Raw genomic sequence first — 16338 nt, forward strand, 5'->3', positions numbered from 1 at the left:
TATTTTCTAAATTGATAGCAATAGTTTGATAAAAATCTACTTACTATACAAGCACAAGAAAAAGTATTTTCAATTAAGTTTTTTTCTTCACAATTTTGTTTATCAACAGTTTGATCTGTATTAAGTCAACATCACATTTTCACTGATTAATAGATAACAAATCTATGAAAAGAAACTATTTAGATTGAAAGCTCATAAATGCTTCAAAAATGTATTATTTTGTTAATAAATTATTTTAATATTCATTGCATTCAAGCAAATACTTTTGACATAAAAATTAAATTCCCTAAAATCCCTTTTCCCAAGGCTTTTAATTATAATGGAAAATTATAAAAGAAAAATGCTTTCAAATTGTCACATAAGCTTATTAATATAGTTAAATCAAGGATAGAAAAGCAGGATCAAATGATCAGTTAAAGAATTCGAACAAGACCTGCTTTCCAATACATAACAAATAAATACAAAGAATTGTCTAAGATTTGTTATTCTAATGAGCTAGCAAAATAAATTGAAAAAATTAATCAACAAAAAAAATTATGGTAAGATGGTGAGTCACAAATCCTGACATCTAAAAAGACATGAGAAAAATTGAACAATATTTGTAAAACTATGGACCTTTCTGTCATTGACATGTTACATGTCATTTTAAATATTTACATTTTATGCTATATATTATGTTGTTATATTATGTACTTCGACAGCTCAACCTCTACACATCATTGCAGGGCTCTTTCAGCCACTTTTTGGCATTTCGTACAGTGAGGATGATCAAACTGTGGGCAAATGATTTTCACCACATCTTAATTATCTAAATATATACAAACAATGGCATTGAGCTAAGTGATCACCTGATAGATAATCGTGTGATAAGATATGGCAAAATATGACAGCATGTTTAAAAAGTTAAAAAAAAAAAAAATCCAGATATAATCAAAAGTTTTCAATTTGGAAAACTATAAGGAGAAATGAAAGTTATTAAATATTCATAATACTGTATTTTAGTTACAATTGTATTGATTGGCTGTCCTTACAGATTTTACCAGTTTCAAAAGCAAAGCATTTTGTAAATAGAAATTTGTAAACATTAACAAAATCTATGATTGTAAAAAAACCAAAAAAAATCCTACAGCACTGGCTACCTACCACTTTGAACACCAACACAATTTCAACTTCAAAATCCAAAAATATTATACACAGAACAAACATAAATGTAACTTTTTAGAAATGGTTTACATTAACATGTATAATCACAGCATCAATTACAGAACAGACACTTGTAAACTCAGTCGAAGCTGCGCTAATATCATTAACATACATATATCATTACATCACATCACACAAAACATATAAAACAATCATCACAGTCCACACATCGAACATTTCTACATAGCCAAATTCTTCGACAATTTGGCTTTCCTTTACCTGATTATCCCTGTCTATATAATCCTGAAAGGATAATCAGGTCAAATCATTACCCATTTTTTCCCACTGACGGCTCATTACAACTCAAGAAGCCGACTCCTTATATAAAAATCTCTTTCTACCCCGACTTCCTTCCCCACCCCTTCAAAATCCAACATATATAAACATAAAACAGCAATATCTCACTGGCACTCTCAACACAACACATAAGACTGACACATCTACACGGAAAACAAACACTTGTAAAACATTTGTAAAATTTAAAAGTTTTATACATCCCAGGCCCTGAAGATGATCTCAATAAAGATTGAAACGTTGACACAATAAAGAAAATGTTTTTCTAAAACCACACTATATCACACCAGACCGCATCTCACGATCTCACTCGTTAAATCATTAACAAACGGTCACTAAACACCACATATTAAAAAAAGTTTTATAAAATGCAACTTACTTGAATTTCAAGAAGTAATTCAGTTTTCCTCCTTCTTATTTCTATTAACATTTTCTGCTGTTCAGGTGATAAATCTGGAAAAAAATATAACCAGTTTAGAGAACTTTTGCTTTCCTCTTAAAGGTGATCTATACAGTAAGAGAATCATGTTCTTAAATTATTTAATCATATTCATGTTGTGTACAAAAGTAATCGCTAAATTTTTAAAAATGACTCACAATATTCATTTTGGTAAAACAAGCAGGACGTTTGCAAGCAAAAATATTTTGAGTAGAGAGAGCATAAAAGTACTATCTTAATAATCATGTGTAAAAGAAATAAAAACTCTGTACCTACTCATTATGCAGCCTAGCAATATGGAAAAAACCCGACATCTACTAAAATATATTTACATTATGTGCAATATGTGTCATTTAATGACGTCGTGTTTATTTGATTTATTATATGAAGATTTCAAGTTTATATAATGACATAATCAAACTTCTCTGGAATCGCTATAAATTGTACGAACATTTATTTGATTACATAAGATTATATAGATCCACCAAAATGTTTGTTTTAATAACACTATCTACATTAATTAAAGTCCAAATTTAATTTAGATATACATGTTTACTGTATTCTTCTATCGTGTTATAAATGTCAAGAATGGTTCCTCTAACAACTGTTTAAGACTACTAAAACAACTTTTCTTGCATCCAACATAAGACTTAATTTAGATATACATTTACATACTCTTCAATTGAGTTATTAATGAAAAATATCAAGTCAATTGCTTTCTTTGGCTTATAGCAATAATGGTTTGATGTTTACACATTTATTGCACTTTTCAAATGAGATTCATTAATGTAATGTCAAGCTTGGTTCGTAATTTTAACGTCCGTGACTAAGCCAACTATCTAATTTTAAACACATATTTAATTTTAGTATTTAAATTTATATTTTATACAAGTTGAATGTTCTCTTCAATTGAATATTATTAATTTTTATAAATGAAAGGTATAGCTCATCCCATCAGTCTTGTGTACTTCTCTGTAAGGTATGCAGTGTAATGACTAAATTATAGTGTAAAAAATTGTAGTTTAAATTGATAATATAAATATAAATGAATGCCCATTGACTTCGACTGAGTGTTATCTTCATAAATAACTCTCAGTAGAAAATGTATCGACCTTCAGACCAACTTTCAAGGGAACGTTGACCAGAATTATGGTTAGTTATAAATGTTTACTGCGCAAGTACCAAATATTTATGGCTGAAAATTGATAATTTAGTTAATTAATATAGTGGTTTGCCGTATTTTTCGACTGGGTGCTAAAAGAATGTGACATATGGTTTTACCCCATATAATTATGATTTAAATTGAAAATTTAGTTTTGTTATTCTCTTTAAAAAAAATAGAAAGTTTATTTACAATGATATGTATATGTATATTCTTTCGAACATTATAAATATGAGAGCATTAAATTTTACATACAAATATGAAATATGTATTCATTGAGGATTTAGATATAATTGTTTGTCATATGGTTAATAAATAAATCTGACAACTTTTTTATCAGCTTTTTACTCTCGCAAATCAAGAGTACTGTATAGGTGGCCCTCGGAGGATGTAACTCCTTGAAAAAGGATCAACCTCAACGATTAAGTTGACACACGGACACTTACTTTTGGACCAAAACCCGGTTCTGTGTCCAGTATGTAGAGAAAGGTTGCTGAATGTGTCCCAGTTAATTGAAGAGTGTAGCCATTCCTTGGCTTCATCAGAGTGTAGGATGCCACCTGATATGATAATTGAGCTTGAGCATGGCAACAAGTATCTGGGTTCCCCGTTCTGATTTTTAGAGGATACAGGGCTGTTTTAATGTTTATCCTTTATGGATATCTTGTGTTTCTTAGAGATAACTTTGAATGAATGTATTTCTCAGTGTGAATGTTTAGTGTGTGAGGGCCAATGGCCGTATGTTGATTGATTACCCCATCAATCTTCTATTAGATTAGTTTTATAATATGTATGAGGGTGATGGAGGAATATCAAGTACTCCACCACCATAACTAAATGAATGATATGTAAATGAGAAAGAATGTATTTAAGATTGAGTGAGAGTTTGAAAGCATTTTGAAACTGATTGTGTTGGATGGAATGACCCACTTGTTAATAGCCCCTGGAGCCCAACCTCGGTAGCTAGATGAATAAAACCAAGGTCTGACCCTGGACTGCCAACACCCTGTCGAGGTCTGCTGGTAATTTATTGTAAATTATAAAAGCAGGAATTGCCAGTGGACTGTTAGAAGTGATAGTATCAACTTTCTAGAGTGCTATAAACAGTTGATAAACAAAAAGAGTTATTAATGATGATACACATTATTTTAGAAAAATATGAGTGTGTTAGGATTTCCTTACAAGTATCAAATATTTATGATTGATAATTTATAAATAGATGATTCCTGTACTCTTCAATTAAGTGTTGTTAATAAAGAAATGAGGTTAAAACATTGACATGGTGCTCATCACTGAAGGTCCTGGGTTTGAATCCAACAGCCCTGCTTTCAAACTTGACATACTTACAAATGGGCTTTTTTCTAAAACACCAGCACTCCAGGGGTTGTATATGTATGATAGATAATTTAGATATAGACAATTGCTGTACTATTCTATTTAGAACAAAGATTCTGATTCATGGTTTGTCATACCAACTTTCTAGAGCAATTTAAAAGTGTTCATGATAAAACCACAGAAATAAAGTCTATATGAATAATTAAATTATAAATATTTAGTGTGCTCTTTTAATAAGCATTTTAAAGATTTCCCCCAAGTGATTTATTGTATCAACTAAGACACGTTAATGTTTCCTTACAATTTTAATAAATTATTTGATTGATAATTCATCATTTATACATAGATGTTTGTTATATTCTTCAACTGTGGTTTTGTTAATGAAAAATGTGACAAATGGTCCATCGTACCAACTTCATCGAATACGCTACTGTTTTCTTGAAAGTAGCACAGAATTAGAGTTTAAATTGACCCGTTTTTATACATAGATGTCTACCAAATTTTTAACCTGAGTGTTACCAATATCATTAATGATTTATATGCAATGTGGTATATGATCTGTTCAACCAACACATAATGTTTTTTTTCTAGTGGTGACACTGATCTATCGTTTAAAATTATGCATAATCGAACTTCTCTGGTATCAAACAGTAAATTGTAAGATTGTTTCTTTGTTTACAGAAGACAAAATATTAATAATTTGGGTTTGTTTAGTCATACCATCTGCCATATGATTTACATGGAATGGAACAAATGTTTACTTGTAGAGTACGTCAATCACTCCCGTCAATTTGAGAAAAAAATTATGTCGAACCAACCTGGTCTATAATTGCTTAGAAAGTTCCGAGAAAACTGGATAAATAAGGAATTTAGCACAATTTATTTTCAACGAAAAAGTTGTTCTCAGCACCACCCCCTCTACTTTGTGGGCTTGAAACTTCAAAAAAAATCCAAAACTATTTGTTTGTAGATTAAGTTATTAAAAAGAAAGTTGGAATATTTCGGTATCTGTGTGAATGTGTGTGTTTTTAGACGTGGAATGGGACTCACCGTTTATATTGAAAGTGTCATTGGTGTGTGGATTGTTCATTTTCATTACGCCTAGTTGCTTGTGACGAGGAAAAAAGGGGGCGAAAGAGACGGCAGGATATAAACAATAAATTCCTATAAAAAAACACTTGAAAATAGAGTGGGTAAAACAAAGAGCTCGGCCACCATTTTGTGAAATTCACTCCCCTTCCCACTGGATTGATACCTTTCCAGAATCACCTACATAGAAACTCCCCCCCCCCCCCGTCTGTTGGAGAAGTCTGTAAGGCCGTGGCAGAAATCCGAACCCTCGTCTAGACACTAGACAGTAGACAGTTCTGACCGCTTTCTACAAATCGCTATCCAACGCAGAATATCCGGCTCTCACTCTCCCTCACTCATCGACTTCCGCGATGAACAAAGAGCACTTGAGCACTTTACTTATTTCCTTCCTAAAAAGCGATGTAAGACGTTTTTGACGTGTCGAGTCAAGGAGTGTAAAAAAATTATCAACGTAAACAATACAATGAATCACCAGAGGAAAGTTGAAAGACAAAATCAATCTGCGGTATACTTTAAGTAATTATGATAAAGGGTACATTTTGTATTTTTAAAAAGTCCCTATTCCTCTTCATTTTTCTACACTAAAATGATTTGATTTACACTATGATGATGTACACCAGAGATAAATATTATTATGAATGAAAGAACTTCACAACTCGTAAAATGCATTTTCATCAATAAACCAACATTTTCGTTTCGACGGGTGTAAATTATTTCCAGCAATAATATGACCATTTTGTCTGTATCTCGTACCCCATAGATATTTTTGATGGATACAGAACGTCAAAAAATGGATATAATGTTTATCAAATGATTCACATAGCAAAAGATTAAAATTCTATTGGGAGACCCATAAATTTAACAGAAAAGTTGAAAAATGGCTTAATCGATCGAGGATTCGAACAACACTAGATGTTTTAAATTGTCTAGGGGTATGGTCTGGATGAAAGAACAAATTCAATTGTTACCTCAAAGCTTTCGATCTATTTTAAGGTGATCATCAACGCAAAACAATCTTAAAGATACCAACAAATCGACATAATTAAGTTTTTAATAGATGATTTCAAATTTCATTGAAGGTCGACTCAGTCCCAATATTGCCAAGGACTGTAACACTAATTAACACTATATCATTATATATGAGACTAAGTCGGCCTTCAAAGAAATTGGAAACTATCTAAAGTTGTAGACATCTTTAAGATAGTTTTGTCCTGATGACTTTAAAATAGGTCGAAAGCTTGGCAGTAACAATTTGACTTTGCTCTTTCATTCCATCTCGAGGCCCAGATTATTCGTGGGTAAAAAAGGTACATCAAACACTTTTAAATTGTTGACAGATAACAATGATCGTTTTATGAAACGTGAATATCGCTATTCCACTTATCTCTTTTTTATTATTTTCTCTGATCGTTTATAACTCACAATAATTTCAAATAAACACTAACTTTTTGTTTAAGATATCTTGGACCGGGCCGCCAACAGAACAAATCTATGGTATAGTGTATTGACTTTACGCCGACCATGAAAACAGTAAACATAACAATAGCGAAAATTGCTGAGTGAGCGCTTCTGATATGACCTATATTCATGAGAGTTATTTAATTTTCGAAATTTTATACATTAAAAGCTGACAATCCAAGTGGGCTAATCCGTAGCCGTGGTGTTTTTGGGTTGTCTCCTGTTACAATAGAAAAGTAATTATTTCTGTGCATAAAGTCTCTCAATTTACAAGATAGTTTTTTTAAAAACAGATCACCGATTTTTTGTCACTACTATACCAACAGAACCACTCGTTTCTCTTGTTGGTTTAAGCCCAAGTGTGTAACATAACGAAGGTATGACCAAATGTCTAAAGGTAGCATTGTGGTTCATTCGAGTCTGTTGACAATTCTACGCCTAATTATGACAGGTGGAAATAATTTTTCACTAAATTTTTAAGTGACACCTTTTTTTACGTATATTGCTTTTATTTTATTGACGTAAACTGGAATTATATTCAGTTTTAATAACTTTATTGGCTGCTATTACCTATTAGTCTGTACAATCACTAACAACAGGTCTCCTAGTTGAAATGTTTTTTGTATCACCTGTTTGTCTTCGTCGACATGATTAATAACACAAATACAACTTTAAATTATAATTTCTTAAAGTTAAATTTAGGAAGGGTGTTCGATATTGTTTCTTCCATACACATTTCCTGATATACAAGGAAGAAGGACCTCAGCTGTTTGTTGGCCCATAAACTTCCCACTTTATATTGTATATATATATATTTATATATATATTTATATATATACAAGGAAGAAAAACTTCCAAGTTCGCCAAATTACTGCAATACGATTTATTTACATCTTAAAAATTCAATGTTTCGTAAAAAGAAATACTGTTTATTATTATTACTGACGATATTTGTTCTTTTGTACATAATTGTGACAACGGATTTGTATGAATTACTTATGGTGCCAAGAATATCGTCAGCATCAGTTGAGATTCTGTGCTATGACGAGCCAACAGACTTGAACAACAGTGCCCTATTGCTTTTGGACGAACGTCTTGTAGCCAAAAACAATTCAATTTTTTTTGTCGAGACTTCATGCAACAACGGTAATCTTTTGCTCAACCCAAGGCAGGCGTGTGCGTTGGAATCCGCTGCCAAATTGAACCCAGGACATATGGTTTATTTATTAGTCGCCTCACCAATTAAAAATAATTTTTTCCAAGAGCACATAAACCGTCTCAGTGTTTACAAAAATATAAAACTGAGACATGTAGATATGAACACATATTTTGATAATACACCACTTAAAAAGTTCTATAGAAAAAAGACTCTTAAGTCAAGTTTATGGCCCCAGTCGCATGCCAGTGACATTTTGCGCTATGCAACATTATGGAAATTCGGAGGGATTTATTTGGACCTTGATGTTGTTTTACTTAAGTAAGTATATAGTTTTAAAATAACGATTAAAAGAATGATACAACCATTTTTTCTATTTTATTTATTTATTTTTCTTCAATTCATTAATTCTACTACACCAACACTATTCAGCCTAACACGAAATATGACTCATCTATTTCATTGTGCAACATTGCAATAGAGTATTTAATAAAAAAAAATTAATTTAATTTATAGACGGATATTTTCATTTATTTCTTCTAGATCCGTAATTTTTTGAAATTAAAAACTAATAATTGTTTTTGATAAATGCGAATGCATTTTGGTATCAATCTGGAGGCAAATCTCCAAGTATAGTATAATTCATAGGAGTTTTGAAGAGAGGAGCTAGATTGGCCCCGAAAAGCATCGGCATTAATAAATAAACAAAATAGGTTGAAGCAGTTTATCACCTATTTATCAATCCTAATCAGTTACCATTATTAATGGCTTTGTAATTGTAGCTATCCTCACTTGAATTATAAAATTTAACAATTTTTTACTTTATCTAGACCTTTCAACAATTTGATCAACTTTGCTGGAGCGGAAAATGACTATGATATTGCAGCTGGCGTCCTCTCCTTCAGTTATAAACATGCTGTAGCTAATATGTCAATTGAAGATGTTAAATATAATTTCAAAGGGTGGTTATGGGGAAATAATGGCCCAGGTGTAATTACCAGATCTCTCCAGAAATACTGTCAGGTTAATGAGGTAAAAATAAACTATTGAATAATTAATTATTAATCAATTTAGCTTTTAAATTATTGTAATTTATCTTTCAAATAAAAAGTCAAGAAATTGTTATTATTATTTTTTTAAATTTATTTATTCAGGTCTCTAAAATGACAGTTGAACAATGTAATGGCTTCAGGATTTTTCCACCTTCAGCCTTTTATCCAATACCTTGGAGGAAATGGAAGGACTATTTTACCAAAAATGAAAGTGAAATTGAACGAGTAATGACTACATTAAATGACAGTATAGCCATCCATGTTTGGAACTTCCACAGTAAGGCATTGAATATCACTGTCGGGTCTAAACAACCTTATGCTATTCTTGCTTCTCGGTTCTGCCCCGAAGTTTACTCATCTCTTAATGATATTTTTTAACTACTAAACTACCATTGTACAATTATTTTATACAAATGCCAACTTGTTAAAAACAGTGAAGAACTGGTAGTTTGATCATTCTGGTTGTCTATTCTTTGGCTGTCAGTTATGTTTCAATTCATGTAAGACAAAACCAAGCAAGAATGTGCGGATAATACTGATCAGAGAATTATCAAGCTAAAAATTCTCACTAGTTGATTTATATTTTTTAATTATTTTTTTTATTTATTTGTTTTTTGTAATGTATGATCAATGCATTAATAAGGTAATAAAAGAAAATAGGATAGGAGGACATGTATAATTTAAATTATATCATATTCTTTTGAACATGTAGAATTTATAATTGACTGTGTATATATGTCCATAAATATGTACGTATGTAAATTAAATTACTTCAACTGCAATTCCTTTTTTAAAAACTTTATTTGAAGTTATAAGTACAAGTTTAACCTAATTTAACAATGTACTCTTGTCAAACGTAAGGAAAGGAATCCACAGTTGAAGTTATTTAACTGGTGCAGTCGGTAGGACAGCAAAGGATTTCAAGGGAACATTGAAGACCATCTGTTTCTACAGTTAACTTGCCGATCGAACAACATATGCAATTGGAAAAGGACATGGTACTGTAAGTCCAGAAAAATTTATTATCTTTCGATTTTTTAAAATTTACACAAACATTTACTTAAAACTTAAGTACAAAATGTATGTGTTTGTAAAACTGCGTAAAATAATAAAAATAATATTAATCGTAATACTAACAATAATATTAATAAAAATAAACATCTATATATAACAAGAATATAATAATAATAATATTTTTTAAAAACTGTAAATAATACAAAAGGAATAAAATTTGTAAAATGGCTTTGAATAGGATTCAAGAGCTAAATTTTTGTTTGAATAAAATTCCTACTTTTGATGGAAATCCAAAAAACTTGAATTTCGTTCACAACAGAAATTCAAGTTGTTTTTGGTACACCGAACCCTGACAACCAAATATGAAAAAGCAGTTGCCTTTTTAGGAATAAAATCAAAATTAATAGGTAAGGCTAGGGAACAGCCAAAAAACCAAACTTTTACTGAATAGTTTCAAACAGACATCTAACTTGGAGCATACAACCATATATATTACTCCCAAATAACAATTTAAAAGTCCTACCGACTGCGCAAGGTAAATAATTTCAACTGTGGATTCCTTTCCTTGCGTTTAACAAGAGAACATCGTTACAAGGTTAATAGTACCTCTAACTTCAAATAATTATTTAGCTTGTACATATGGTGTAGTAACATTGACAATTAGAAAAATAGAAACCTCATTTTTAAATGTATATTATTCAAATACCAGGAGTTATATCAATAGTCGCAGTTCATATTTTGTTATGCTTAACTAATTTAGCCGTGAAAATATGTTGACCTAATATATTAGTGTAAAAGCCCAAACATTTTTATTGTGCACATTTAAATGTTATATAATTTCATAATAATAAACTATTTTATATAAAATATTTGCTCGAATTATTTTTTAAAATTCTTTTTTAATGCATTAAAAGTTATTTGTATACTGTTATCAAATACATCAATCTGTTAACTAAGGTAGTTGTAATGTATGGAAGCTCCCAAACTATTTGTTTTTATAGACAGGCTAACGAATTGCTATTTCCACATTTTTCAGTAATTAACATGAAATTTTAAGGTTTAATGATTATTTAAATTAAATAAATTTAAACATCCATTAAATCTTAAATTTTTCAATCATGTTTGTTGTCATAATAAGATTATAATGAACATACCTTCGAGATTATAAAACCATTGTATGAGAGGGAAGAAGTTCAAGATTGATTTGTGCAGGCCAAGGCAGATTTCACATCGACATGTAAGCTTACAATGCTTCCATTTTCCTTTTCTTCTGATTTTCAGGGGCATTATCAAAATATTTGTAACGTTCTCTTTCTGTAATAATTCATTCAAATTAATATCTAGGTAAATAATGTAGTATTTTTTTAAAATCCAACATTATTCCAACAACAACTGTTTCCCCCCTCCCATATTATTTCCAATTTTTTTCTATCTTTTTAGAATAATTTGTGAAAAAGATTGACTTATAGTTTTGTGAGAAACTACTCTAAATAAATCAGAGTTTGCAATGACGTAGAGATGAATTAGATTTTAAACTGATAGGCACTGGATCCTACTTAGCCTGTCTGCTTTTTCACCAGTTTAGATGACACACAAATATATTTCAGCTTCAGTTCTTCACTGAAGATGCCATAAGCCGAAACAAATGCATTTGACAGAATCATCCACCTGGCCTGCTTGTTTTTATAAATTTTGACTGTCAGACCATGCTGATTAAGGACGATTGACTAATTCTTATCATTGTTTTTACTTCTTATAGAACGATTAAAAAAGAATTAGTTGTGTTCAAATTTGACTCTCTTGTATGTTAAAATGTAGGTGAGCTACATTTTGCCGCACCATAAAAAATGATTTTTTTTTTTTTTTTTGGGGGGGGGGAGTTTTTGGTAAAAACTACTATGTATCTGCTGTTTACAATATTTATTAGTTTGTTTTAATGTATTTTCTAAAAATTACTTTTGATGTCTTAGTTTAAACATCTTACACTTACACTGAGTAGTCCTTGGAACCCCCCCCCCAAAAAAAAAATCTATAATTTATACGATTAATATAAAAATCAAGCATAATAAACAAAATCCCCACTCCTTCAAAATCCAATGTATATAAGCAAAAAATATTAATATCTCACTGGCACACATCTACATAGAAAACAAACACTTTGAGTGAGTACAAATACCTTAGTTATTAATTATTCAGAGATTGTGAGATGCAGTCTGATGTGACGTAGGTTTTAGAAAAACATTTTTTTTTATCATGCCAACGTTTTGATTTTTATTGAGATCATCTTCAGGGCTCAATAAAGATTGAAACGTTGGAACGATAAAGAAAATGTTTTTCTAAACCTACCACCAGAACCTTATCAGTCACTAAATATCACACATAATAAACCAAATGGAATAAAAAAAAGTAACAAAAGGCCAATGCATTTTTCGTATGATTGAAATCTGACTCACCTTTAATTTTGCATAGGGGAAGCAGGATGAAACATAATTTTGAATGCAATAAAGCTTTTTCCCTACGGTGATCTAAACTGACTCACCCTATAAACAAGAGTGTAAAGTGGAAGTAAATGAAAAGAATATAACTACATAGATATAGTAATATACAAAGTAATTAAAAATAAATGTGAAAGTTTTTTTTATAATATTGTAATACCGTTCTCGGATTGTGAATGAACTTGTCTTAGCATTTCTTCTCCCTTCCTTCTGATTCCAAACATGTAATCTGTATAAGTAAACAAATAAAGTTGTCATAGTAAATTCCTTGCCCAAAGCCAAGGAAGCATCTACAATACTATCTTTCAATCTAAAGTTAAGCAAACAAACAATTGACATACGTATTTAATTAATTTATTTTATTCTATTTTATTTTTTTGGTGTACAATTTGATAATTGTTACAATTGTTATCAGCAAATTAAATGTATTTGGGATGTAAAACAGTCTTTCTGTTTGATTTTAGGAAACAATATACAATACAACCCATTCTGAACACTAGAAATACACCTCAATGGAAATCATTTTAGAACAGAAGAAAAAGTGAGAAGAAACAAATATTACACTAGACAGCCAATCAAATCTTTTTTATTTATTAATTATTAAAAGTGGGAAATATCCCAATTGCAAATGTAACTTTATATATATATAAAAGTATATATATATTACATCGTTGTTATGCCTGGAGTCAACTTAATAAATGTTGATGTAAACTATTGAGCTAAGCATCAAGACCCCACTTCTACTTTAGATCCACTCTGGACTCCAAACTAGATACATACTTCAATAGAACTCTTGTATTGAATGTGTAAAAGTTTGTAAGTTAATATTAAATAAATATTTTTTTTTAACTTAGTTTCTCGCATCGAAACTAAAACTGCACAGTCGGTAGGACACCTGGAGAGAAGATTAGGGAATATAATTTTCTTCAATTTAATTGTTTACCGCAACGGCAATCAATCGAACCGACTCTATACAGGAATTCACATGGAAGCGTGTCACCTAGTTAAAATGATGAATGGTGGAGTGAGTTCAGTGTTCAACCCTTTTTAAAAAGATAGTTCCTACTCACAGTAAATTGTTTTGCAACAATCCAGATTTTGAGCTAAAAGCTTTTAGCTCAAAATCCGGTTAGTCGCAAAACAACTTACTGTGAGTTCTTCTTTTTAAAAAGGTCTGTCACCTAGTACTGTGAGTTGATTAAAAACTTTTATAAATCTACCATGACATTACAACCAACAAAATAGGTCTTATAAAAGATTTAAGAAAACAGTTTTTATGTAAATTTGAAATTAAAAAAAGAGTTGAAAAATCTTGTAAAAATAAACATAAGGAGTATAAAATAAATATAGAATTTCATAAAAACGTGAATCCCCTGTTTCCAGAAACGTTAAAAAGCGTAAGAATATCTTAACATGATACCCACTTTTAAACGCGAACCGGAAGGGTTAACAAGGTCCATTGGTATTTTTCAAAAATTAGTTGACAAATTTTACATATTGACGAATCCAGGAGATTTTCAAAATGAGTATTTATTGGCAAGTACAAATTCAAAAATTCAGGGGCCGGGGGCAAAAATAGTCTTCAATTCAGGTGCAAGTAATTGGCCTGAAATAAAAAATGATTGCATAACCAGTTACTTAGACAAGAGGGACATTTACACCCTAGTCCTTGAACTTTCGTAATTAAAACAAACTAATAAGAGTCTGTTTCCATTTCTCGAAAAGGTTCAAAAACTTTTAAATCTACAAATTAGCTGTCTCAATAATTTAATGCCAGACGATGCTGACACTCTGGCTGAGTTCTGTAGGAAATTAGGTTTAAGGATTTTATCAAAGGGATTAAGAGAGCACATGACTTCTCTTTTGCAAGCCAGGAGCCACTCAGATCTTAATGAAGCACTCAATATGCTCACTAATGATTTTCAGCACCAATCTACCCAAGGATCCAAAAATTTTGGACAGGTAAGGAACACAAAAGCGTATCCACCTACACCATTCAGATACCTACAACATCCATTATTTTCATCACCACAAAACATTACCCACGACAAAATTTTGTACACCCTAACAAAAGGAACTACCAACAAGAAAACCAAACCAATGTATGTGTCTACCACATTTTCTGTCCACACCAGACATTTCTAAAAATTAATCATCAAATAACGATTAATGAGGAGCAAAATGGTCCTCTAAATCAAATTCAAGTCCCCAAAATTATTACTCACAACACGTAAATTCAACCCTCGAAAATAGTCAAACACACAGCATTTTTTATGAGTAAAAACCAAAGGGAAAGGATCAGGATAATGAACCTGTCCGATTCGAACAAATGGCTACCGTATTTCATTTATCCATTGACATTAAAAAAAACCCATCTGAAGTAAAAACATTTCATGGAATTAGTACATGCATTAAGCTTAACACAGAAATTTTAAAAGGAAAATTCTTGACATTAGAATTATTCTCACTCAACTTTCACAATAGATTCGACATGCTGCTTGAATTAGAGAGCATGAAAATATTAAATATTAAATTAGATTTTAATAAGGATGAAATAACAGTAGTGAATAAAAATTTCATGGACCAATATCAAAAATCAGCAAGTGTGCCACCATTTTCATCACTATGACATAGGTAAATGCCGCCTTGACAATAGCCATTGTCACATCTTTAATATTGACAGTGGCCCTTGATCCTAAATTCTTCCAAGTTAATTTCTACTCTGGGGGTGAAGGTATTACTTAATTATAGGTAGGTCATTTTGCCAGGAGTCAACTTAATAAATGCTGATGTAAACTATCGAGCTAAGCATCAAGACCCCTCTTTTTCAGATCCACTCTGGACTCCAAACTAGATACATACTTCAATAGAACTCTTGTCTTGAATGTGTAAAAGTTTGTAAGTTTATATTAAATAAATGTTTTTGTTTTTTAAACTTAGTTTCTCGCATCGAAACTATAACTTTTATATATAAGTTTGTCAATATAATGCAACAAGAAAAGGAAAAGAGTGTCACGTTGATTTTATAGAGAGGGAAATTTTAAGATCATCAGTATATAATAGAAATGGTGTGGCAGAAAGAAAGGACTTAAGTTCATTTATAAAGATTAAAAATAATAAAGGACCTATATGTGATCCCTGTGGGACTCAAGATGTAATTGAAAGTGATTTTGAATTAAATGATTTCAGGTTACAACCTGTGTTCTAACGGTTATATTGGAGTGAAGCCAATTTAACAAATTGCAATGAACTCCATTTTAATTTAGCACCCAAAACATAAACATATTTACGGTGTGTAAAAGCGGCTTAGCCCCAATTCCCCGATAGGTATCGAGTAATCTGGGGTAATGTGAACAAAGACATGTGAATGTGAAATGACAACAAGTACATGTGAATGTACTTTATTAGCGTGAATGAAGAGGCTTAGCCTTAGCCCCAGTGTGGATCTAACCAGACTATCATATGTGTCTTGTTTCTGTGTATTTGTGTTATTTTATCCACAATTGACGAGGCCTGAAGTATAGAAAGGCTAACAATATGATAAACTATAAAAGGAAGAGAGAGTTGGTTACCGTTGTATCATAACTCATAAACTTCATAATAGTAGGGTTAAAACGAGGGTTTTAAAAAATAGGGCT

General features: G+C 31.0%; 2 protein-coding genes across 5 annotated transcripts in view; one reads left to right on the plus strand and one right to left on the minus strand.

Moving 5' to 3' along the window:
* Positions 1–12922, minus strand: part of LOC106661800 (cytohesin-1) — a 34263-nt gene extending 21341 nt beyond the window's left edge. Inside the window, exons 1-4 of one of the 4 annotated variants that reach the window (XM_014385445.2) lie at positions 12861–12919; positions 12659–12745; positions 11360–11519; positions 1877–1950 (exon numbers count right to left, since the gene is read on the minus strand). In XM_014385445.2, coding sequence (XP_014240931.1) covers positions 1877–1950; positions 11360–11492 — 207 coding nt within the window. In that variant the 5' untranslated portion in view covers positions 11493–11519; positions 12659–12745; positions 12861–12919. Of the gene's footprint in view, positions 1–1876; positions 1951–5483; positions 5684–11359; positions 11520–12658; positions 12825–12860 lie in introns of those variants that run through there. The other 3 variants (XM_024225792.1, XM_014385444.2, XM_014385448.2) reach the window with 3 other exon arrangements.
* Positions 6994–11074, plus strand: LOC106661801 (lactosylceramide 4-alpha-galactosyltransferase-like). The gene is made up of 3 exons (XM_014385450.2): positions 6994–8460; positions 8970–9171; positions 9294–11074. The coding sequence occupies exons 1-3, from the start codon at positions 7889–7891 to the stop codon at positions 9567–9569; spliced, it is 1050 nt and encodes a 349-aa protein (XP_014240936.1). The 5' UTR covers positions 6994–7888; the 3' UTR covers positions 9570–11074.
* Positions 12923–16338: the final 3416 nt, after the last annotated feature.

This window comes from Cimex lectularius, unplaced genomic scaffold (assembly GCF_000648675.2).
Source record: "Cimex lectularius strain Harlan isolate CLEC.00 unplaced genomic scaffold, Clec_2.1 scaffold34, whole genome shotgun sequence".
Classification (NCBI taxonomy): domain Eukaryota; kingdom Metazoa; phylum Arthropoda; class Insecta; order Hemiptera; family Cimicidae; genus Cimex; species Cimex lectularius.

Bases quoted from the DNA above. Each gene is read 5' to 3' on its own strand.
- LOC106661801 (XM_014385450.2), top strand. From the start codon at position 7,889: ATGTTTCGTAAAAAGAAATACTGTTTATTATTATTACTGACGATATTT. The intron at 8,461-8,969 runs GTAAGTATATAG...TACTTTATCTAG, and splicing joins CTTGATGTTGTTTTACTTAA to ACCTTTCAACAATTTGATCA. The intron at 9,172-9,293 runs GTAAAAATAAAC...TTATTTATTCAG, and splicing joins AATACTGTCAGGTTAATGAG to GTCTCTAAAATGACAGTTGA.